At 49.5% G+C, this 21,702-nt stretch overlaps 1 protein-coding gene across 1 annotated transcript; it reads right to left on the bottom strand.

The window, feature by feature from the left end:
* Nucleotides 1-7,036: 7,036 nt before the first annotated feature.
* Nucleotides 7,037-21,099, bottom strand: DMRTB1 (DMRT like family B with proline rich C-terminal 1). The gene is made up of 4 exons (XM_003411073.4): nt 20,523-21,099; nt 17,148-17,350; nt 13,712-13,892; nt 7,037-8,860 (listed from the first exon to the last, which is right to left on the bottom strand). Exons 1-4 carry the CDS (start codon nt 21,097-21,099, stop codon nt 8,796-8,798), a joined length of 1,026 nt encoding a protein of 341 aa, XP_003411121.2. The 3' UTR covers nt 7,037-8,795.
* Between the last annotated feature and the right edge of the window lie 603 nt (nt 21,100-21,702).

The raw sequence follows: 21,702 nt of genomic DNA, 5'->3' as shown, positions 1-21,702 counted from the left end.
ATAGCTGACAACGTTGGGAGGCAACTCAGTGTTCACTGGGTGAGCGGATTGTAGCTGGAAATTAATTGCCCGTGAATGTGGAAAAAGAGCCAAGTACACACAGAGCATTTCATGGACTCCATCTACTACCAAGAAGAAGAAAGAAAGAAAAAAAGATTTTCTGATTCCAATTAAAAAAAAAAAAGAAGAAAGATGAAGAAAAGACACCACCCAGCAGCTAATTACTGACAGGCCGATGCCTGTGCTAGCTCAAATCCAAGAGCTGACATGATAAAATGTTAGCATCTTGCAATCTGCTGTTAATAAAATATAGCACAAAGGCTCAGAGGGCCTTTACATCTGCTCCTAGGATGCTGCGGAGCTTGGAGAACCCTCGCACCACCTCCCCGCTCGCCTACCGCGGCTGGCGTAGGATCCCCATTCCTGGGCTTGGCAAAGGATGTCCCGGTGTGCAGGATGGACAGCCCCAGAAGCAGGACAGAGGTGGGGCTGCAGCCACCTGTTTGCCAAGACACCTGCCCCCTGCAGACTGGCCGTGTGTATGGCACCGGACAAGGGTCCTGCTGATGCAGAGGGGTCAGTGTGGTGGTCCTGCTTGGGAAGACAATCTTAGCAGGAGAAATCTTTCAAACATTAAGTTAGTAGTAGTAATAGCAAAAGGTTAGAAATAACCTAATGTCTCTTAGTTGGGGACTGGTTAAATAAGTGAAGGCCCATTCATTCAATGAAATACCACACGGCTGCTAACAAGAACGAGGAAGATATAAGCATCTCCAGGTGCAGAGGTTCTTAACCAGAGTCCAGGAGAGAATTAAAAGGTCTGCCAACTTGGATGGGGAAAAAATGACATCTTGATTTTTCACTAACCTCTAAAGATAATTGGGTGTTTCATTCAATTATAAATGTAGGCCATAAACCCCAGTAGAAGTAGCAGTGGCTTAGATAGGAACCACAGGTATTTCCCTATCATTTTACAGTTGCTGCAGATATCTCAAAATATCAATTACATCACTACTTTGAAACTATGAATAGCAGTTAGACCCACTGACAGCTCTTGTTAGTAGTTAACATCTTAATAAAGAACCACGTGTATGACTAACCCACAAGTGTATCTCTCTGTTCTGATATGTGCATTCGACATAATTGGTTTCCTCTGAAACCTGACGTGGTTGATTTTATCCACTTAAAGCACTGCGCTAAGAAAGGGTCATGGGCTTCACCAGACTGTTGAAGGGATCCATGGCACACAAAAAACGTCTCTGAAACCCTGACCTGATGTTAATGAAAAGAGAAATGTGCAGAACAGTGTGGATCATATGCTATTGTGTGTGTGTTTTCAAAAACAGATTGAGGGAACAGAATAGAGAGCCCAGAAATAACCCACATGAATGTGCCCCATGGGTTTTGGACAAAGGTACAGAATTTAATAAAGGAAGGATTGCCTTTCCAATGTATGGTACTGACATATGCTGGCAAAAAAAGAAAAATGAACCTAAACTTCACACCTTATACAAAAATTAATTCAAAATGGGTTGCTGATTTAAGTGTAAAATGTCAAACTGAATCTGAATAAATTTGGTAGATTGTTTCAATGTCAGTATCCTAGTTATGATATCATACTATAGTTTTGCAAAACGTTACCATGGGGGAAACTGGGTAAACCATACATAGCATGTTTTGTATTATTTCTTACAACTGTATGTGAGTCTATGATTATCTCAAAATTAAATTTTAACTTTACAGAAAGCTTATATATGCACAAGTCACCTCTGGAAAGAGACACACAAAAAAAGAAGGGGCATCTCTGAGGAGAGAAACGAGGATGGGTGACAGGGGTAGAAAAATCTGTTCCTGGCCTATACACTTTTGGGTTGTTTACCATTTTCATGTATTACTTACATTCATTATTAATTTAAAAACAAAAAGCCTGGAGAAAGACAAAGGAATGAACATGAAAAAACATTATCCTAACAAAAATCAAAATTGTTTCCTAGGTTATGTTTGTATCAGAAGCATTGACATTGATATATTTTTTTGAGGAAGGATTTAGACTTTAATTTTGGTGTACTACTGAGGGAGAGGAAACCCTGGTGGCGTAGTGGTTAAGAGCTATGGCTGCTAAACAAAAATTCAGCAGTTCGAATCTACCAGGCACTCCTTGGAAACTCTATGGGGTAGTTCTACTCTGTCCTATAGGGTCTCTATGAGTCAGAATTGACTCAACGGCAATGGGCTTGGGTTTTACTGAGGGGAAAAGGAGCCCTGGCGGCACAGTGGTTAAGTACTCAGCTGCTAACTGAAAGGTTGGAAGTTTGAACCCACGGGGGGCTCCACAGGAGAAAAGACCTGTTGATCTGCTCCTGTAAAGATTACAGCCTAGGAAACCCTATGGGGCAGTTCTACTCTGTCCTATAGGGTCATTATGAGTCAGAATTGACTGGATGGCTGTTCTGACACCAGCTGCTCACGCAGTGCCTCTTCCTCTGACCTGAACCATCTGAGCTAGGTCAGACCTCACACGTTAGGGGCACAGTCCTCCAGGCTGCCACGTCTGCCCAAGACTGCAGATGCCAGTCACGAGGTTGGTGGGGGGGGGGGGTCCCACGACACTCTCACTTCTGGACTGCTGGCTATCAGGAACCAAAGACAAAGACCAAACCCTTTTGGTACAGTTAATTATAAACCCCACAACTATCAATATTCATTTTAAAAAACTGACTTTGTTCATCATTTTAAAAACAAAATTTAAAGTAAGGGTTTGGAAATTAAAAAATAAATGATTTCATTTCTCAAGATCTGAGCTAGGCTGGGTGGACTGCTGTTGGGCGGCAAATTCCGGGAGACATCACAACCTCCCGAGACTCATGATTTTCCTCAGTGAGAAGCAGGAGAGCCTGGTGATTAGGAGCTTGGCCCCAGACTCAGGCCAAACTCAGATTTGACCCAGTTCTGCCACTTACAGATAGTAATGGTGAAGGAAAAGAAACTTACCTAAGTCTCAGTTTTGCCATCAGTAAGATGGGGGTTTATAGTGCCTGCCCCAAGGGTCTCTGTCAGGACTCACAGAGAAAATATGTGGAAAGCGCTCAGCACAGTGCCTAGCGTGTGAGGAGTATCAGAAAGTAAAAAGCCACAGCATGGGCCTTTAAAGCGATTCTTCTCTGGACATGGTCTCAAAAGCTGCTTTCAGTCATCTGAAAACGCAGGTCCCATGTACTATGCAACCAAAAGGTGGCCTGGGAGGTGGTATTTTCCTGCAAAAGCTCCTTGCAGCCTCAGCACACCCCTGAATCAGCGTTACCAGGGGCCAAAGGGAGGCTAGAAGAGGTTACATGGTGTGCCCAAGAGCACACAGCTAGGAAGAAGCAAGGAGAAAGAGCAGGGCCCAAAGACCCTGGACCTTGGCCAAAGAGAGGAGGCCATGGCTCATTCTAGAGTTTCTGAGCAGCTCCCCAGTAAGGTGGAGTGGAAGGAGCTATGTGATTCCCCAGAACCACAGGGACAGGCCTGTTCCCTACCCTAGGCCTGGGGAGGAGGGTTGTTGTTAGGTGCTGTCGAGTCAGTTCCAACTCATAGCTACCCTATGTACAACAGAAAGAAACACCCCTTCTTGCACCACCCTCACAATCGTTACTATGCTTGAGCCCATCATTGCATTTAGAGTCCGGGTGGGAATGAGATGCACAGCACCCTCATCCCACTCTCCAGAAATATTGGGGAGCATCACGATGGGAGGGATTCTCTATGGTACAGTTTGAAGACCAAAAGCCAGAGGCGTAGCTTAGAAGCCACCCCCTCCTTCTTGCTCCAGTCTGGCCACAAGAAAACTCATTCTGCCAATCCCAGCATGCACAATGGGGCTTGAGGTGAACCCCAGCCCCAGGCGGGAGCTCAGATGACAGGAGATGATGCCTGCCTTCTGGTCCAGTGGGAAGTTATACCTGAGACCCGGAGGGCCCTTCCCACACTGACTCCCATGATGCTGAGCTTTAGGATTCTCTCAGGAGGCCTTGCTGCTATGGTTAGTGGGGTGGCAGAGGTAGAGCGAGGCAAATGTCCCTAGGCTGCTCGCCCTATGCTCCACTAGAATTTACCCAGAAACTAGAGTGCACTCATGTGCTCCATGCTCAAAAGTCTCAAGATGGTAACTCAGGGCAAAATGCATATTAAAACTCTCTAGTTGGCACCCAGGAGCCCTGGTGGTGCACTGGTTAAGAGCTCGGCTGCTAACCAAAAGGTAGGCAGTTCAAATTCACCAGCTACTCCTTAGAAACCCTATGAGGCAGTTCTACTCTGTCCTATAGAGTTGCTGAGTCAGAATTGACTCGAAGGCGAGAGGCTTGATTTTCGATGCCCTGCAGTTCGTCCACCCATTCAGCAACAGGCACTGGCTAACCACTGCCCTAGGCAGTTCCCAGCCCACAGTGGGAGCTGGAGACACAGAGACAGAGCTAGGGACACTGACAAGCCTGACCTCGTCACTGCCTCCAGGAAGCCACAGACTTGTGGGAAAGACAACATGGACTCAGTGGCATCAGCATTGTCTTAGAGGGCGGTAGAGAGCCTGGGTAGGCCCCACAACAAAACGAAAAATCAAAATTGTTGCCTTCTGTTTCAGAGTAGAACTGTGTCATAGGGTTTTCAAGGCTGTAGCCTTTTGGAAGCAGATCGCCAGCCCTTTCTTCCTAGGCACTTCTGGGTAGTAGCCCAGTGCTTAACTGCACCAGCACCCTAATCCAGGCTGAGGCGTTCAGGGAACGCTTCCTGGAGGAAGGGGTGTCTGAGCTGCGTCTTAACGGATAAGGAGATGATTAGGTGAACCTGGAAGAAGAAGAGTCTAGGCGGAAGATCCAGTATGTGCCAAAAACGCAGAAAGGAGAGAACGCAGGGGAACACTGCCAGGAAACACCCCCTAAGGGGTTGGGGGTGGAGGTATGTCTGAACTTCTGAAGGCAAAGCTGAAGAAGGCAGGAGGGCATCTGTTTCACAGGCAGGGCCACGCAAAGTGATTTGCTGAGAGGTTGGCGATCAAACAGCTCATCCCAGAGCCTCATAATTTTGATTTCCCAGGAGCCTGTATCGGACGCTATGAGTCGGAATGCACTCCCCGGCAACGGGTTTGGTTTGGTTTTATAAGGTCACTAACTTTTTAATAGGGACACTATGATTCGGAATCCACTGGAGGGCACTGGGTTTGGTTTTTTTGGTTTATGAGTCCGAATCCAGTCCACAGCAACGAGTTCGGTTTTGGTCCCAGGTCTCCAGGGGACGCTTCAAGCCCGTTTCTACGGAAACCTATTCCCCACGGCCCGCTTGCTCGGGCGGGGCCAAGGGCTTGCGAGCTCCACCCAAGAGGCTGGCCCCTAGGCAACAGGCCCCGCCCCCATGGTGGTCCTGTCCCCGCCGGCGCCGCCCGCTGCTGCTACCCGAGTGCCCTCTCCTGGCCGCGCCCGCCAGTGCCTACCGCCTCCGGGAAAGCGGGCCGCTGCCTTCCAGAACATTCTTGGGGCTTATACCAAACGTCCGTTATTAGGGGCTACTAGACGAAGTGCACTCCCTGGAACCCTGGCGGCACAGTGGTTAAGAGCTCAGCTGCAAACCAAAAGGTCCACAGTTCAAGTCCACTACCTGCTCATTGGAAACCGTATGGGGCATGGAAACCCTATGGGGCAGTTCTCTGTCCTATAGGGTCGCTGTGAGTCAAAATCAACTGGACAGCAACGGATTTGGTTTTTGGAGTGCTCTCCCTAGCCACCAGTCTGTCCACTTCCCAATCTTTTCTGCTTGAACCTGGCCAACCCTACCCCCTGTAGCCCTTGGGCTGGGCCAGTGAGAGGAAGAGGAGGCTGGAGAGGTGGGTAGGCAGGTCCTGTTGAAGATGTTGGCCCCATCTTGGCAGTGGAAAGCCACAGAAAGCTTGTGAGCAGAGCAAGGACATGGGCAGATCTGGCTTTTCAGTGCTCACCGTGCTGCCAGTGGACAGACTAGAGGGGCAGGGCATTCCAGAGCAAGGACTGGATTGACTGGTAAGGCTACAGGGAATAGGGGTTCATAGCCCCAGGATGGTGACCAGGGTGAGAGCCCATAGGCTGGGGGTTCTTCTAGCTTAGGGCTTACACCAGAGAGAAGGTAGGAAAGCAGGCCTCCCACTCTGAAAACCAGCAGACCAGCGAGTAGCCCCTGCTCCACAGTTGGCCTGTACACCCAGTGGACACCCCTAAGGCTGCAAGAAGACCATTCTCTGGAGATTCATCAGATCATAGGCCTCTAGGAAACTGAGAAATCTTTCCCCTCCTGGAGTCCCATGGACCCTGCAACAGGCCAGAACCTCCCATACCAAACCTCACAGGCCAACTAAACATACAATTTCCTTGTGTTGCTCTGGAATGGTGTGGGGTCTGCTCACAAGAACCATCTCATGTGTATCTCTATGCTTTTATCAGAAGTTAGAAAACAGCTTTATTGATTAATGCAGCCTGGTTGAAAAATCTTTCAAAACACAGTAACATAAAACTTAAAGGGTGATGAAAAAATAGGGTCATTGATCCAGCCCCACCTAACCACACTGACATTAAGGGTAGGGTCCAGTGAGGGCAGGTGTGGCCGAACTGGAACCAGTCTGCTCCCACCCTCCCAGGACCCCTGCAACACTGTGGACCCTGGAGCTAGGATCAGCACTTTGGCAGCTGCCAGCTTCAGCCCTATAGCCAGGCTAGGCCCAAACCGCCACCTCATCAGGTCCAGACTGAAGCCAATACTGACCCCCATGTCTCAGGCTGAGAGCTGTCTGGTTTTGCCATGCCAAAAGCACCTGTCTATTAAGTAGTAACTGAAAAACTCCCATGACTGTACCAGCTCCAGTGTCTTCCAACAGAGCAGGCACAGGCTGTGGACCCTAAGCTACTACACTGATGCTGAGGGAACAGTTATTATTTGTTGTCGTTCAAGCTGGTTCTGACTCATAGTGACCCTATGTACTACAGAATGAAACACTGCCTGGTCCTGCACCATCTTCACAATAGTTGTTATGCTTGAACCCATTGTTGCAGCCACTGTGTCAATCCATTTCATTGAGGGTGTTCCTTTTTTGTTGACCCTCTACTTTACCAAGCATGATGTCCTTCTCAAGGGACTGATCCCTCCTGATAGCATGTCCAGTTAGAACACTTAGGGTATCAGTTCTCAATGATTCCTCTTACCTGTCCCAGGAGGATGCTCGGACATGCCTGCCCATGGGCAAGACAGAAAGCGGGTCAGCTGTTACCCCTGCTGGACCCAACTCCTGGGTGCCAGCCCTTCTCGGAACAGAGGACAGGATGCTGCCCTGCACCCTAGAATCCTTCACTCCAGGTCCTGACACCCCTGCCCCACTACTGGGAGTGCCAACTTCCTTCTCCTCACCTAACTCAGTCTTCCCCTTTAAGCTGCGGTTGAGACAACTCCTCCAGGAGGCCTTCCTGACCACCCTATAGCCCCTCTACCACTGCTCCAGCACTGATCCATTGGGCTCTCTATTTGTGTCTCTCCCAGTAGATTCCAGGCATCTCATGGGCACAACTAGTGATTGCCAGGCTCTGAATCCACCAGAGATGCAGGATGTTTTTTAAATGAAGGAGCAACTGAAACCAAGGCAAGAGCCTAGGACCCTAAAACAGCTGAATGGTATCAAACTGTGTCTGTTTAAACCATGCCCCTCTGCAGGGACCATGAAAAGGGCTAGGGAAGAAAAGCTACAAGAAAGCTTTGTTTCTTGCAGCTGCATCAAATTTCCTTAAAAGGTCTCCACTGCTTAAAAAAGTAAAGAAACCTACGGGCTGGCCCAACCCTCTCACTTGATAATTAAGACAAGGGGGGACTCACCTTAAAAAAAAATAATAAAGACAGAAACCCAGGCCCCCTGACTCCCCTACCCAGGTTCCTGCCCAATGCTGCTTTCCACAAGGATTCAAAGAGAGAATAAACTTTCCACAGGAGTCGCGTTGCTCATTTTATTTCAACAGTCAACTGTCCCGAGAAAAGGCACGGCTGACATCATAGGCAATTTGGGACATCATTCTATTCCCTGTGAACTGCATCAGTGCTTATGAACAGCCTATTTTTCTAAGTTGGTAATCACTATAAAAACATCAAATAGTCAAACTAATAGATTCTTTTTTTTTTTTTTTTAACCAGAAATGATGCTTAAAACTGCTCAAACTTTATGGAGGGGAATGAAGCCACTCCAGGGGTCAGGATGCTGACTGGTAAACCCCGTGGAGGAGGGACAAGGGGCAGTGGCCAAGCAGACAGCCGGAGCCAGGTAAGCAAGGAGGGATGCTGCAGAACCTGCTGTCAGCGCCCCTGGTCCTGGCTGCTCAGACTGGCTGCCCAGATGGGCTGGAAGCTTGCTATCTGGTGGCCCCAGCACAACACTGCACCCAGCTGGGGACCAGGCAAAGGCCGCAGAAGGCTGCATGTCCTGTAGCGGGGCCTGTGGAAATCAAAGACCGCCTATGGGGGTTAGTCTGATAAATGGCGGCACATGCAGGGATGGTTAAATTCATTCCTAAACACAAGCTTCCACCAGCCCCCCGACTCCTCAGAGCCCTGGCCCTCCCCTGGTAACAAACAACCCCAGATCTCAGGATTGGGGTAACCTGAGAAATCACCCTCCTTCCTCCTACCTTGAAATGGGAATTAGTTGCCATCTTACACCTATCAGTACCCTTTCTCCCCTCACATTATTCAACGCCAGCAAGAAAATCATTGCTGTCCCCCCTTGACAGCCCACTTTGTCGGTCCCGGAGGCCCTGGGCTTAGTTGGACTGCTCCTGAGAAGAGGGCTGGCTGGACTCACGTGGCGTCTCTGCATCCTGTTCTTCTGTGAAGGACAAAAAAGAGGGGCTGGATTTAGAAAGAGGGGAAAATACCAATTTTCAGATGCAAATTTTCTATAAGGCATATTCTCATTATTCTCAACCCCTTCAGAGACTGAGATGAGTCAGAGACCTTATTTGCCTTTAATTTGCTACAGGTCAGACGCTGGAATTCTCATGCTGGCCACATGATGGAGACTCAGGTTCAAACTCCAGCTCTGCTCCTCCTAGGCCAGGCGGCACCGAGAAGCCCCTCCCCTTCTCTGAACCTGAGCTCCCTCCATGTGAAAGGAGATGAGATTTACCTTGCAAAGTCAGCATAGGGACAAGGAGAGATAAATGAGAGCCAACTTGCACTACACACACCATATCATTAATATCACATACAAGTAGAATTTTGCTGAAGATCATTCGAAAGCAGCTGCAGCAGTACGTCAACAGGGAACTGCCAGAAATTGAAGCTGGCTTCAGGAGAGGATGTGGGAGAAGGGGTATCATTGCCGATGTCAGATGGATCTTGGCTGGAAGCAGAAAGAGGTTTACCTGTGTTTTATTGACTATGCTAAGGCATTCGACTGTGTGGATCGTAACAGATTACAGATAACATTGCCAAGTATGGGAATTCCGTAACGCTTGTATTTGCTCATAAGGAACCTGCACACAGACCAAGAGGCAGTCGTTCCAACAGAACAAGGGGATACTGCGTGGTTTAAAGTCAGGAAAGGTTTGCGTCAGGGTTGTATCCTTTCATCATACGTATTCAATCGGTATGTTGAACAGATAATACAAGAAGCTGGATTATATGAAGAACGGGGCATTAGGAGTGGAGGAAGACTAAGAACCTGCACTATGCAGATGATACAACCTTGCTTGCTGATAGTGAAGAGGACTTAAAGCACTTACTGATGAAGATCAAAGACCACAGCCTTCAGTTTGGATTACACCGCAACATAAAGAAAACAAAAATCCTCACAACTGGACCAATAAACAACATCACAATAAGTGGAGAAAATACTGAAGTTGTCAAGGATTTCATTTTACTTGGATCTACAATCAACACCCATGGAGGCAGCTGTCAGGAAATCAAATGAAATATTGCATTGGGCAAATCTGCTGCAGAAGACCTCTTCAAAGTGTTGAAAAGCAAAGACGTCGTTTTGAGAGCTAAGGTGTGCCTAATCCAAGCCAGTGTTTTCACCTGCCTTATATGCATGAAAAAGCTGGAGTGAATAATAAAGACTGAAGAATCGATGCCTTTGGAATTATGGTGTTGGTGAAAAATATCGAATATACCAGGGACTGCCCAAAGAATGAACAAATCAGAATGCTCTTTAGAAGCAAGAATGGTGAGACTTCGTCTCGTGGGCTTTGGACATGTTATTAGGAGGGACCAGTTCCTGGAGAAGGACATCATGCTTGGTAGAGGGTCAGCAAAATGTGCCTGCAACAATGGGCTCAAGCATAACAACGACTGTGAGGATGGCGCAGGACTGGGCAGTGTTTTCATTCTGTTGTATGTAGGGTCGCTACGAGCTGGGACCAACTGGACAGTACCTAACAACAACTAACAACTTTCTCTAATGCCTTCATCATTCCATGTTCTGTTCTTTAGTCCTCAGAAAGCCCTCTAGGTTAGGGACCATTATTTGTCCAAATTTGCAGATGTTCAAACTGAGGCACCAAGGGGTGAATTAACTTGGCCTTCTGGCTCAAGGGCCATGGAGCTTCAGGCCATGCCCTACCACCTGTCCACTACCAGATCTAAGGGCCTCACATGTGGCGAGTATGCACCAGGTGGCAGACCCATTCTATCTGAATAACTAGGATGGGGGACTGCGGCCCAGGCCAGCTGGTGGGGCCCGAGGCCTCTTCCTCCTTCCTCAGGGAGCAGCCCAGGACGGGCAGGGCCTGGAGTTCAGCTGACCACTAGTGTAACCAGCTGCCAGAGAGTTGACTCTGACTAATAGCAAACCCGTATGTGTCAGAGTAGAACTGTGCTCCATAACGTTTTCAATGGCTGATTTTTTGGAAATAGGTTGCCAGGCCTTCCTTTCAAGTCACCTCTGGGTGAACTTGAATCTCCGACCTCTCGTTTAGCAACCAAGAACGTTAACTGTTTGCATCACCCAAGGACTCTGACCACTAACTAGTATAATCTGTTGTTGTCAAGTTGATTGCGACCCATAGCAATTAACTAGTGTAGGACTTGGAAATTCATTCATTTCTCTGAGCCTGTTTCCTCTTCAGTGAAGTGGGGCAGGTTATCACCGGACTCACTTAACTCTTTAAGATTGTTCTGTCATTTTCAAGAGATTTGTAAAAGCAGAGGGACCATAAGCATCTCAAGCAGGTGGTTGTTGCTGGTGAACACTCATACTGTTTACCTTTCTCTTCACCAGAGACGGCCATCTAGTCCCTTACGCAGGTCTTACAGTCCAAATCTAAGAATGAATATCTACCTACCATCCACCTATTTTTCCTTAGTTGTAGCTGCAGCCCCAGATGTTAAAAATACCCTCAGCCTGCGGAGGCGGGGGGAAGGCCCCCAGTGGTGCGTCTGTAATCTGCACCAGCACTGCTCCTGCCCCTCTGCTACCAAAGGTCCTGCCCACTGCTGGCACCGTGTCCAGAACTCTGCACTGCCTGGCAGGGAGGAAAAACCACCCCCTGTGCCGTGTTCCCATTTCTGTTTCCTCTCTGGGAAGCGTGATTGATGTTGCTGGTTCTCCTGCGTGGCTGTCAGCACACATATATGGGAGAGAGGGGCCTCACTGCCTATAGCACCACATGTCAGTGGCCATCTTCAAGCTCTGTGCCAATTACAAGACCCGGGGGCACACCTGAAAGGCTCCCAGCTGTGCCCTAGCAAGAGCAGAGGCCAACACACAGGCCCCGGAAACAACACAGTGGAGGATGCTGGCTCCAAGAACGACCCAGGGGTGATGACAAGAGCTCCAAATTGGAAGTTAGATTTGTGGCTTTGCCTCTAGAGGCCACATCTGTAAAATGGGAATGGCAACACCATACCACCTTTTCTCAGGGTGAGATTAGATCGGATCATTGCTCCCTCTCCACTGGGCCCCAGATAATCCAATTTGTAAAAAAAAAGTTTCTTCAAAAAGATGTACACTTAGGTCTGCCACCTGAGAGAGGCAGAATAGCTTCGTGGTTAGGCTTGTGGGCCCTGGAGTCCAGGCTCCTCTACTTACTAGCTGTGCGGCCTTGGGAAAGTTACTTCTTATCTCTGGTCCTCATCTGTAACTTGTAGATAAAGTAGCACCTACCTTATTGGGCTGTCTGAGAATTAAACGGAAAGCATGTAGCACAGTGCCTAGCACAAATAAAGTGGCCAGCAAAAGTTGCGATTATTATTTATATTACTTTTTCCATTGGCTCTTTTAACTTCCTAAGTCCCATGATTCGATGTTCTGCTAACTGGGGCATGAGAGAAATCATGGGAGCCCAGATTTGAACCCCACTCTGTCCCGCCCCAAAGCCAGGTGCTGTTTGCTGAGCAGTACTGCCTCCTGGGCCAGGACCCCTTCTCTGCCTGTGTCACCTGCCTGTCGGAACGGAGGATCCTGGCTGATAATGAGTGGGACATAGCTTTATAACCTAGAAACACCTCATCGGTCTTGAACCTTTCCAGGGTCTCTGGGGCATACTCTCATCAGGACCTGCTGTCACTGAGAGGGGAAGGTCCCCTGCAGGCTCGTTGCGTGCTCTCAGTTCCATCAGAGCCTGCAAACGCATTCTACCAAATAACAAATTCTCTCTTAAAGTCTGGTCACGGGTTTAAATTAGCTCTCCTCCAGGCGTCCTAACACTGAAATCAGCCTTGATGAGCCACCAACAGGCTCGTCTCTGATGACAGCTTTTTACTTCAATTCTCTGGGCTAGAATGTACTATAATTCACGGGGAGATGGCTGAGTGGGACGTGGCCTGTCTGGTCACCCACCGCGCCTCCCGCCAGCACCTCAGGATCTTACACTCCAACTGCAATTCAGCAAAGCCCTGTGACCAGCGCTGTGGTTCCCAGCGATAGGTAGACTTCAGCCCTGCCCATCTCAGCTGGGCTGCTCACTGAGGGAGGAGGAAAAAGCCTCAGGTCCCATCAGTCGGGCTGGGCAGCAGCCACTGATCGTAGTTTTACAGAAAAGGACCTTCTGATCTCATTGGGTTTGCCAGCCCTTTCGAAATAAGTAAGAGCCTCCGGGTAGGACTGGAAGGAAAAAAAAAATCCCAAAGCTTTTAAAGCTGCTAGAGCCCTCAAAACAACACTCAAAGCATTTTCACATCAAAGTCTCAGTCGACCCTTGCAGTAACTCTGCGATGGAGTGCATTTTACAGATGAGAAGACTGAGGCCGAGGGGGCATGAGGACCCAGGTCATCCAGTGCACTAGTGGCTGAGCTTTGAAGGACAGGTCTCCAGCCCCTGGTCTGGTGCTCTCTCCAGAGTGGTCTAGGGCAGAACGACCCCACCGGCTCCAAATCACCTCCTGCTGCTGCTTCCCCATGAGAGGCCTAGCTCCCCACATCTCTGCCCGTGGGCACTGGGAGGGTAAGGGAATTAGCACTGGCCTTGGAGCCAGACACAGAACACTGTTCAACTTCCAGCTTTTCCGTTTATAAGAATCTCTCAGGGCCTTGGTTTCCTCACCTAAGAATGGAAACCCACTTCCCTCTGAGCAGGGGAGGGGGGAAGTGTGTAAGGCAAGAGTGTAGCCCAGCATATTTGAAATTCTGTTCTCCATCTCCCTCCTCTCCACACATACTTCAGACTAGGCCTCTCCTCCTCCAGGGAGTCTTCCTGGCTCTCTCAGGAGCTATCTGGAAGGCTGGGTGCTCACTTACCGGTGGTTTCCTTTTCCGTGTCAGACAGGACAGTCAGTGAGAAAGAAGATGGTGGTGGCGGCGGAGGTGGTGGTGGGAGGAAGTGGAGCGCAGAGAGGAAGCCTGGAGGGAGGAACTGGGGCTGTGGTGACGGGGTGGGAGGATAGTAGCTTGGCTGGAAGTCTCCCACTGGTTCCGACACCTGCATGACACACACAGCAGAGAAGCCAGAGATGGGAGATAATTAGCCCAGATGGGCTGATCAAAATGTCTTGTGTTCCCCCAAGTAGGGGAGCTTCATCCCTGTGGGGTAGATGCGCCTCTGTGACCTTAAACACCTAGGCACAGAGCACTTGGAACAGGGTGTTCAACAAACACCTGGCAAATGACTAAAAGCAAGAAGGAGTACAAGCACATGCACACCCCAGAGAAGTTGGGGACAAATGAACAGTAACATGGACTGAGCCCTTCTGTGTGTGCCTGGTACAGATTATGTTTGGATCCTTTGCCCCAGTCGATCCTTACAACCCCATGAGGTAGGCTCTCCTACTGTCCTCAGTGTACTGACGAAAAACAGGTTCAGACAGGCCCAAGGTCACCAAGCTGGTAAGTGGTAGACACGCCTGGATCCCAGGCCTGACTCCACAGCCCACACGGCCTACCCCTGAGATGTACTGCTCTGCAGTGGAGAAGAGTCTGGACTCCTGGCAACATGTCTCATTTTCTGGCACATGGAATGACCTAAACGAGTGCACAGGGGGCCTTTTTGGGGCCCTGTTCTAACGTGGCAGGGGAAGAAGTCAGCAACCTGGGTCTAGTCGGCTGTTACTGAGGGGAGGGAAGCTGGGTGACCTCAGGAAAATGGCTTCACCAATCAACTCTTCAGTATTTCTGTTCCTTCTTCAGTAAACGGGAGCTAACCCCATACCACAGGACCCTAAGGCTGAAATAAGAGGACTTGGAGGGGTGCCGACTATGCAACTCAGAGCTTAACTGAGAAACACATGAATGCAATAAAAAAAAAAAAATAACAAATATCAGTCAAGTGAGTTTGAGAAGCCCTGCACACATCCCTCCACACTGGAGAGTTACACATGAGCATATTAAAAGCTCTGGGTACACCGCAGAAGTTTTCTGAGATTAACTTGGCATGTCCTAACTTTAGTTAACCACAGGGGAGGGAAGAAATCCCACTTTTAAGTACCTACCATGTGCCAGATCCCGGGTTAGGCACTTTACATGCATTACACCCTATTCAATCCACTCCACACCCCTATGAGATAGGCACTCTTACCCCCATTTTACAGATGAAGAACCTGAGTGAGGTCCCAGGAGGCTGGGTAACCTCCCCAGGCCATCCGCCTAGAAACTGACGGAGGCAGGCTTGGACCCTGGATCTGTGCAACTCCAGGCTGTGCTCTTTGGTGAAGAGGAGAATAGAGGAGCAAAGCAGCAGCAGGAGGGGCAGGAACGGAGGTAGGAAGGAGGAAGATGTCTCTGAGAGAATCTCAGAGCCTGGGCAGCAGTTAACAGGACAAGGATAAAAGTAATTCATACTCTTGGGTTTGAAATAGTCTGACAAATGCCTGATCCTCTGTCCAGACATGAAGGGGAGGGATGGGGGATTATTAGCACTTATTATTAGCCAAGTCTCTCCCTGGATCACAGCTCCTGCCTGGGGCCTGTGGTGGCAGCTCAGGCCCAGATACACCAACTGAGATCACACTCCTAACAAAGGCCGTCTGGCGAGCCCGTCAATCAGAGCCCAGCCCTGGACGCCAGGCTCCGGGCTTCTGTGTGAGCAGACGGTGTGGGCTCCACTTGGCCAGCCACTCTCTTTGTGTGGAGGCTGGAGATGCCTTGTTTTCCCTGGGCTGCAATGGGGTGGCCAGGTGGAGAAAGGCAGCACCCACAGATTTCAGGCGGGGCGGGGTGAGGGTGAGAGTCACGGGCCATTATTTGCTCAAACTCTGTGTGAGAGACATACTTGGGGCAGGAGAAGATGCCTGGGCTCTGGAGTTAGGGCAGACAAGGCGCACATCCTGGCTGTGTCACCAGCCGTGTAATTCTAATCTCAGTCCATCACTCACCAGTTCTGTGACTTAAGACAGCTTCTCTGAGACCGTGTACTTGACTCTAGAACAGGATAATGATGACTGCCTTGAAGGTTCATATAAGGGTCAATAGGCAAATTATCAAGACCAGGGGTTTCCAAACTCTCCCGCTTGAACCAATGAAAAATGGCTTTTAAGTAAAACTTAACCATATCTAAAACAGGAAGAAGAGGCACGGCTGGAGCTGAAGGAGGAGTAAGGACCCAGGGCCCTGTGGCCCAGCCTGCTTGGACACAGCAGAAACCCCACGGGACTGGCTCCACGCTCTCCAGCTAATGACTCTTGACATTATATAAATGTCAAGCTTTCATCTTCTAATCACTGCCCACATTAAACCAACAAAGTCTGTTCTCTCCTCGCTCCTCTACCCTCCACCCACAGCAAACTTCTCTGAAGACGTCCAGGGTTGGCTTTTAGCCCCGAGGGAGAGAGTAAAGGTAAAATGTGCTGCTTTTGAGCCAGCCTCCACCACAAGTCCAGCCTTATGAGGACAAAAGTCAGGACAGGCCACTGGGCCTCTTGCTATCCTACAGCCCCACGTCCCTCAGGGTTTGCCAAGAAGAGAGGCCATTTATCTAGGAGGGTATCCAAGGTCATAAAACCTGTCACCCTTACCTTGTACCCCACACAACAGGAGCGGCCTTTGATATACTTGGTACGCAAAACTCCACGTTTCACGAATATACCAGTTAGTAATTGATAATTAATGTTATAAAAGGATAAAATTTTACTTATTTTTTCAACAAATATTTCCTAAGGCAAGAGGTGTTCTGGGGAAGGTATCTCTATTTTTCATCATTGAATTCAAATGCCATCTCCTGAAAACCCTCTGTAGGCTCAAATGGGCCATATCTGTGGGCAGGCAACCTGGTTCTGGTTCTGGCCCTGCCTTAAACTGTGTAGCCACGGGAGAGTGACATCCTCTTTCTGGTCTCAAGCAGAATGAAGGTCCCCTCCAACATCAGCAGGTCCCTGGGTGGGACAAGCTGTTTGCATTTGGCTGCTAAACTCAAGGTCCATGGTTTGAACCCACCCAGCAGCTCCACAGAAGAAAGGTCTGGTGATCTACATCCATAAAGATGACAGGCAAGAAAACCATATGGAGTTCAGTTCTACTCTGTAACACATGAGGTCGACATGAGTCAGAATCGACTCAACAGCAATGGGCTTGATTTCCTAGTATCAGCGTCTCATGAGTTAAGGCTGTCTCTCCCACCAGACCATGCGGCCCTGCACAGAGTAGGCATACCACCACTTAGGACAACCGGCTTCCTGGGACTGAGGATCAGCAGAGGCGGTTGAGATAAGGAGGAACTCGGAAAGAAGGCAAGCATGGGACTCACCAAGCTTCCTCCATGGTGGAGGCTGCAAGAGATGTGCCGGAAGCCTTGCTGCAGAGGAATCCCTGCAGCTGGGGGCACATCCTGGTAGCCCAGCGGGAACGGGCGGTAGGAATGCACGGAGCAGCTGGGGTACAGCCTGGAAGGCTCTCTCTCCAGGTACTCAGAACCCGCCATACAATCTGAGTTCATGCTCAGAGGGAGTCCTGGAGAAGGCAAGCAATGAGGGAAGCATGAGAAACACACAGAGCTAGGGAAAAAGGTATCACATTACGGTCCAAAAGTAGCAGCAAAATAAACACTCATATTCATTTACAAAGAACTCCCACAGCTGTTATGCCTTTGATCCTGGTTTTTTGTTTTTTTTTTTTTTAACTGATTTCTTTTTCTTTATTTTTTCACTGTGGTAAATATACGTATAACAAAACATCTGTCGTTTCAACATTCTTCACATGTACAACTAAGTGACATTAGCTTATATTCATGTTTTTCCACCATCGCCCTTATCTGTTCCCCAAATTTTCCATCACCTCATTGCTTTTTAAACCCTTCGACCACATCCCACTGCTCTTGGAAAAAGTCCTTAGCATGGCCCAGAAAGCCCCATGTAGTCTGGTTCTGCCTCCACTCTACCCTCAGCCTCATCGTGGACCATAACCTACGAGCTTATTGTTTCCAATCCATTTCAAGGCCTTTGCAGATGCTGTTCCCTCAGCCTCAAAGCCTTTCTCTCCTAACCCCACTTGCCTCCTTGAGTCATACTCAGCTCCTACTCTTCCTTTAGACCACAGTTAAATCATCAATTATTAAAGCTTTAAACATTGGTTTGTGTGATTTTTTGATTCATGCTGTCCCTCCCACTAGGACAACAAGATCCTTGAGTGCAGGGAGTGTAGGTTTCCCCCCTCACCTCTTCACCACTAGTGTCTGGTACGTAGTAAGCATTAGCTCCCTGTTTGTTAAGAGACTCAATACAGAAAGGCACCCTGTGACCTTGGAAAGGCATCCTTCTCCTAGGATTGCTGTTTCAGGTTGGTCTTCTCCATCAGACAGCTGTTCTCTCAGGACCCAGATTTTTCTAGAATGTCCTAGAAGTCAAAATGGCCTTTTGAGAGCATCCAGAGGGGAGAAACTGATAGATAAGGAGCCTGCCACCCAGCCTCCTGACTCAGACCTGTGCGCTCTCTACCACACTGCCATAGGGAAAATACCAAGAAAACACATGTCCACACCTAAAGGCTTATTTTTTTGAAGTCTCAAATCTGTATGTGAATTGCACCCACTGGCAGATACAGGTTCAGTGGTAGAAATTTCTAAATTTCGGTAGGTGCTCCTCATATATTAATACAGACGATAGAGCACACAAGTAGCACTGTCAGGGAAACCTCTTAGACATGACACCTTACAGGATGAAGTTCTCAGGCTCAAAGGCAAAGGACCATAGACTCAGGGGACATCTACATCAATTGACATATCATAGGTCATAAAGAAAATGTTCTACACTCTACTTGGAGAGTATTTCCGGGGTCTTGAAAGCTAGCAAGCGGCCATCTAAGATACAACTACCGGTCTCTTCTAGTCAGGAGCAAAGGAGAGTGAAAAAAACTAAAGACTCAAGGGGGCAATTAGTCCAAAGGACTAATGGACCACATAAACCAAAGCCAGCACAATCCAGAGACCAGAAAAACTAGATGGTGTCCGGCTACCACAACCAACCGCTCTGACTGGGATTACAACAGAGAGTCCTGAACGGAACAGGAGAAAAATGTAGAACCAAAGATCAAATTCTCAAAAAAAAGACTAGACTTGCTGATTTGACAGAGACTGGAGGAACCAGGAGACTACGGTCCCCGGACACCCTTCTAACTCAGAACTTAAGCCACTTCTGAAGTTCACCTTACGTCCAAAGATTAAAAACAAACAAACAAAAACCAAACCCACTGCCTTGGAGTCGATTCTGACTCATAGCTACTCTACAGGACAGAGTAGAAAGAACTGCCCCACAGGGTTTCCAAGGGGTGGCTGGTGGATTTGAACAGCTGACTTTTTTTGGTTAGCAGCTGAGCTCTTAACCACTGCCCCCAGAAGTCCACAGCCAAAGACTAGGCAGGCCTATAAAACAAACAACACACATAAGGAACGTTATTCTTAGATCAAGAATATGAGATCAAATGGGCAACACCTGCCCCCAAACAACACTGGACAAAGGGAAAGTGATCTGGGGGTGAAAACTGAAAAGGAGGAGAGTGCGTGACACAATGCGGGATTTCAACCAATGCCGCAAAGCAATTTGTGTATCATTTTTTGGATGAGAGACTAACATGCTCTTTAAACTTTCACCTAAAGCACACACACAAAATCTGTGTGATTAAAATTGTACTTTACTACTGAAAACAGCAAGACATAACAATGCAATTTAAGCACAATGTGGAAGAGAAAAAAAAGCGGCAATAAGCTCTCAACAAATCAACTATGCCCCTCCTGTGTAAGCAGAGGCTGCACCAGGAAAGCAACTTCATTCCCGCCACATCCAGGAAAAGGGCGGGAAGAGGTGCACAGGGCATTGTCTTGGAGGAGCCCCCAGGTCCCAGGAAGGGAGGGAACCCCCTGGAGGCGCGGTTATATTTGAGCCGGCCCACCTAGAGTGGAGCCCTGTCGGAGGAGCTGCCAGCCCAAGAAAAGGGCGGGAAGGGGCGCGCAGGCGCATTGTCTTGGAGGAGCCCCCAGGTCCCAGGAAGGACGGGAACTGCCGGGAGGCGCGGTTATATTTGAGCCGGCCCACCTACAGTGACGTCCTGGGGGAGAAGCTGCCAGGCCAAGAAAAGGGCGGGAAGGAGCGCGCAGGCGCACTGGACAAGGTGCGGCCGAGATGCGGTCCTCTGGGAGGAGCCTCCAGCCTACACAAAGGGAGGGCAGGGAAGGATGCGCAGACGCAGTCTTAGTTGAGCAGGCCACCACAGGGAAGCGCTGGGGGAGGAGTCTCCAGTCCACTGGCGGGAAGGGGTGCACCAGCTCCGGAAGTCTCAGCAGAGGAGGAGCCAACGCCAACTTGGCGTGGGGGGCCATTTTTTCTTGGAAAATGGCAAGGCAAACCCTGGAGCTGAATATTAAAAGCCCTCCGGACCACCCATACCTTTTTATCGCTCTATTGCCCTTTTTGCAAAAACGCATTGAACCCAATCCATGTTCTGAGGAAGGCTTCTCAAACGAAGGGTACCCCTGGAAGGCATTTCCCCACCTCCACCACCTTCCCAACCCCACGGCCCATCCCTGCAGGATCCCGGCGGGCCTGGACCGCCAGCTCGGGGAACAGGAAGACTACACTCCTGAGACGAACGGATGGTGGGGCTGAGGCAGCACGGGGCCTAGGAATCTTACCGAGGTCGGCGAACGGTGGGCTGGACACAGGCCGCAGAGGCCTGCGCAGCTCCAGGCGGCCGGGACATCCCCTGGCCGCGGCCTCTGCCTCCAGCTGGGGCCCCATGGAACTGGACATCGCAGCTGCCGCTCCTTCGCTCGGCCCCATGTGGCTGCGGCCGCTCACAACCGGGTGGAAGGCGCTCGGGCCCGGACTGGGGCCCCGCGGGGGCCTCTCGGGGAAGCCAGAGATCGCACGGCCGTGGGGTCTGGGCTCCGAGTCCCCCGAAGCGGCGGGCGACAGCCGACGGAGGCTTGAGCCCGGGATGGCGGCCGCGGCCCCAGTGGCCGGCTTAGGCCCCTGAGCGCCCAGGGTCGCCTCCTGCTCCTCCTCGGACGCCTGTCTCTTGAGCACTTTCTGCGCAGCCATTATCTTCTGGCGCTCGCTGATCAGGTAGCATTTCTCACAGGCACACTGCTTCCAGCGGCAGTTGCCCGAGTGGCCCTTGACTGGCACCAGATAGCCATGGTTCCGACACCGGGAGCACTTGGGGGTGCGAATCATCTTCTCGACCAGCTTGGTAGGGTCTGTCTTCATCACACAACCACCACCTCCGGGAGCCGCAGAGCAAGTGGAATAGGAATGAGCAGCGCCCCACAAGTCCTTGGTGCTGGGGACGTTGGATACACTTGTAACAAAGTGGTTCTCAGTATGTCCCGGAACTGCAGCCAGCACCCTTGCATTTTCCCTCCTTTTTGGGGGGTGCAAAATTTGGAGAGTCTGAATTTCTGTGCATTGGGTAATTAGGTGCACAGGATTGGGTTGAATAAGTTCTTCATGGAATGCTATTGCATGTATGTCATTTGGGTGAGCTGAAGTCTTAGGCGTTTAATTCTCCAAACTTTTTATTCCCGCCTCCCCATAGATAGAAGGTATTTTGTAACTTCAAAAAAGGCGGGGCGATTTTCAACGGTCCACAGATTTAAAGCTCCACAGGAATGTTGCTCTCTGTAAACCCATTCCAGTAGAAAAGCGTTCTAAAAGGCAAACCGTGTATCTCCTCCCAAAAGCTGCCGCTTCTGCTGAATTTTATTTCTCTTCCCTGCAGGGAAGCAGCCGTTCATGGTGATGCTTCCAGAATATTCTCAAGAGCTCAGAGGAGTGTGATGGTTGCTCAGGGGCGTGTGCCCTTAACAGTAA

The sequence above is a fragment of the Loxodonta africana genome, chromosome 3 (genome assembly GCF_030014295.1).
Source record: "Loxodonta africana isolate mLoxAfr1 chromosome 3, mLoxAfr1.hap2, whole genome shotgun sequence".
In the NCBI taxonomy this organism is placed as follows: Eukaryota; Metazoa; Chordata; class Mammalia; order Proboscidea; family Elephantidae; genus Loxodonta; species Loxodonta africana.
This window is presented reverse-complemented; position numbering and strand designations above follow the sequence as displayed.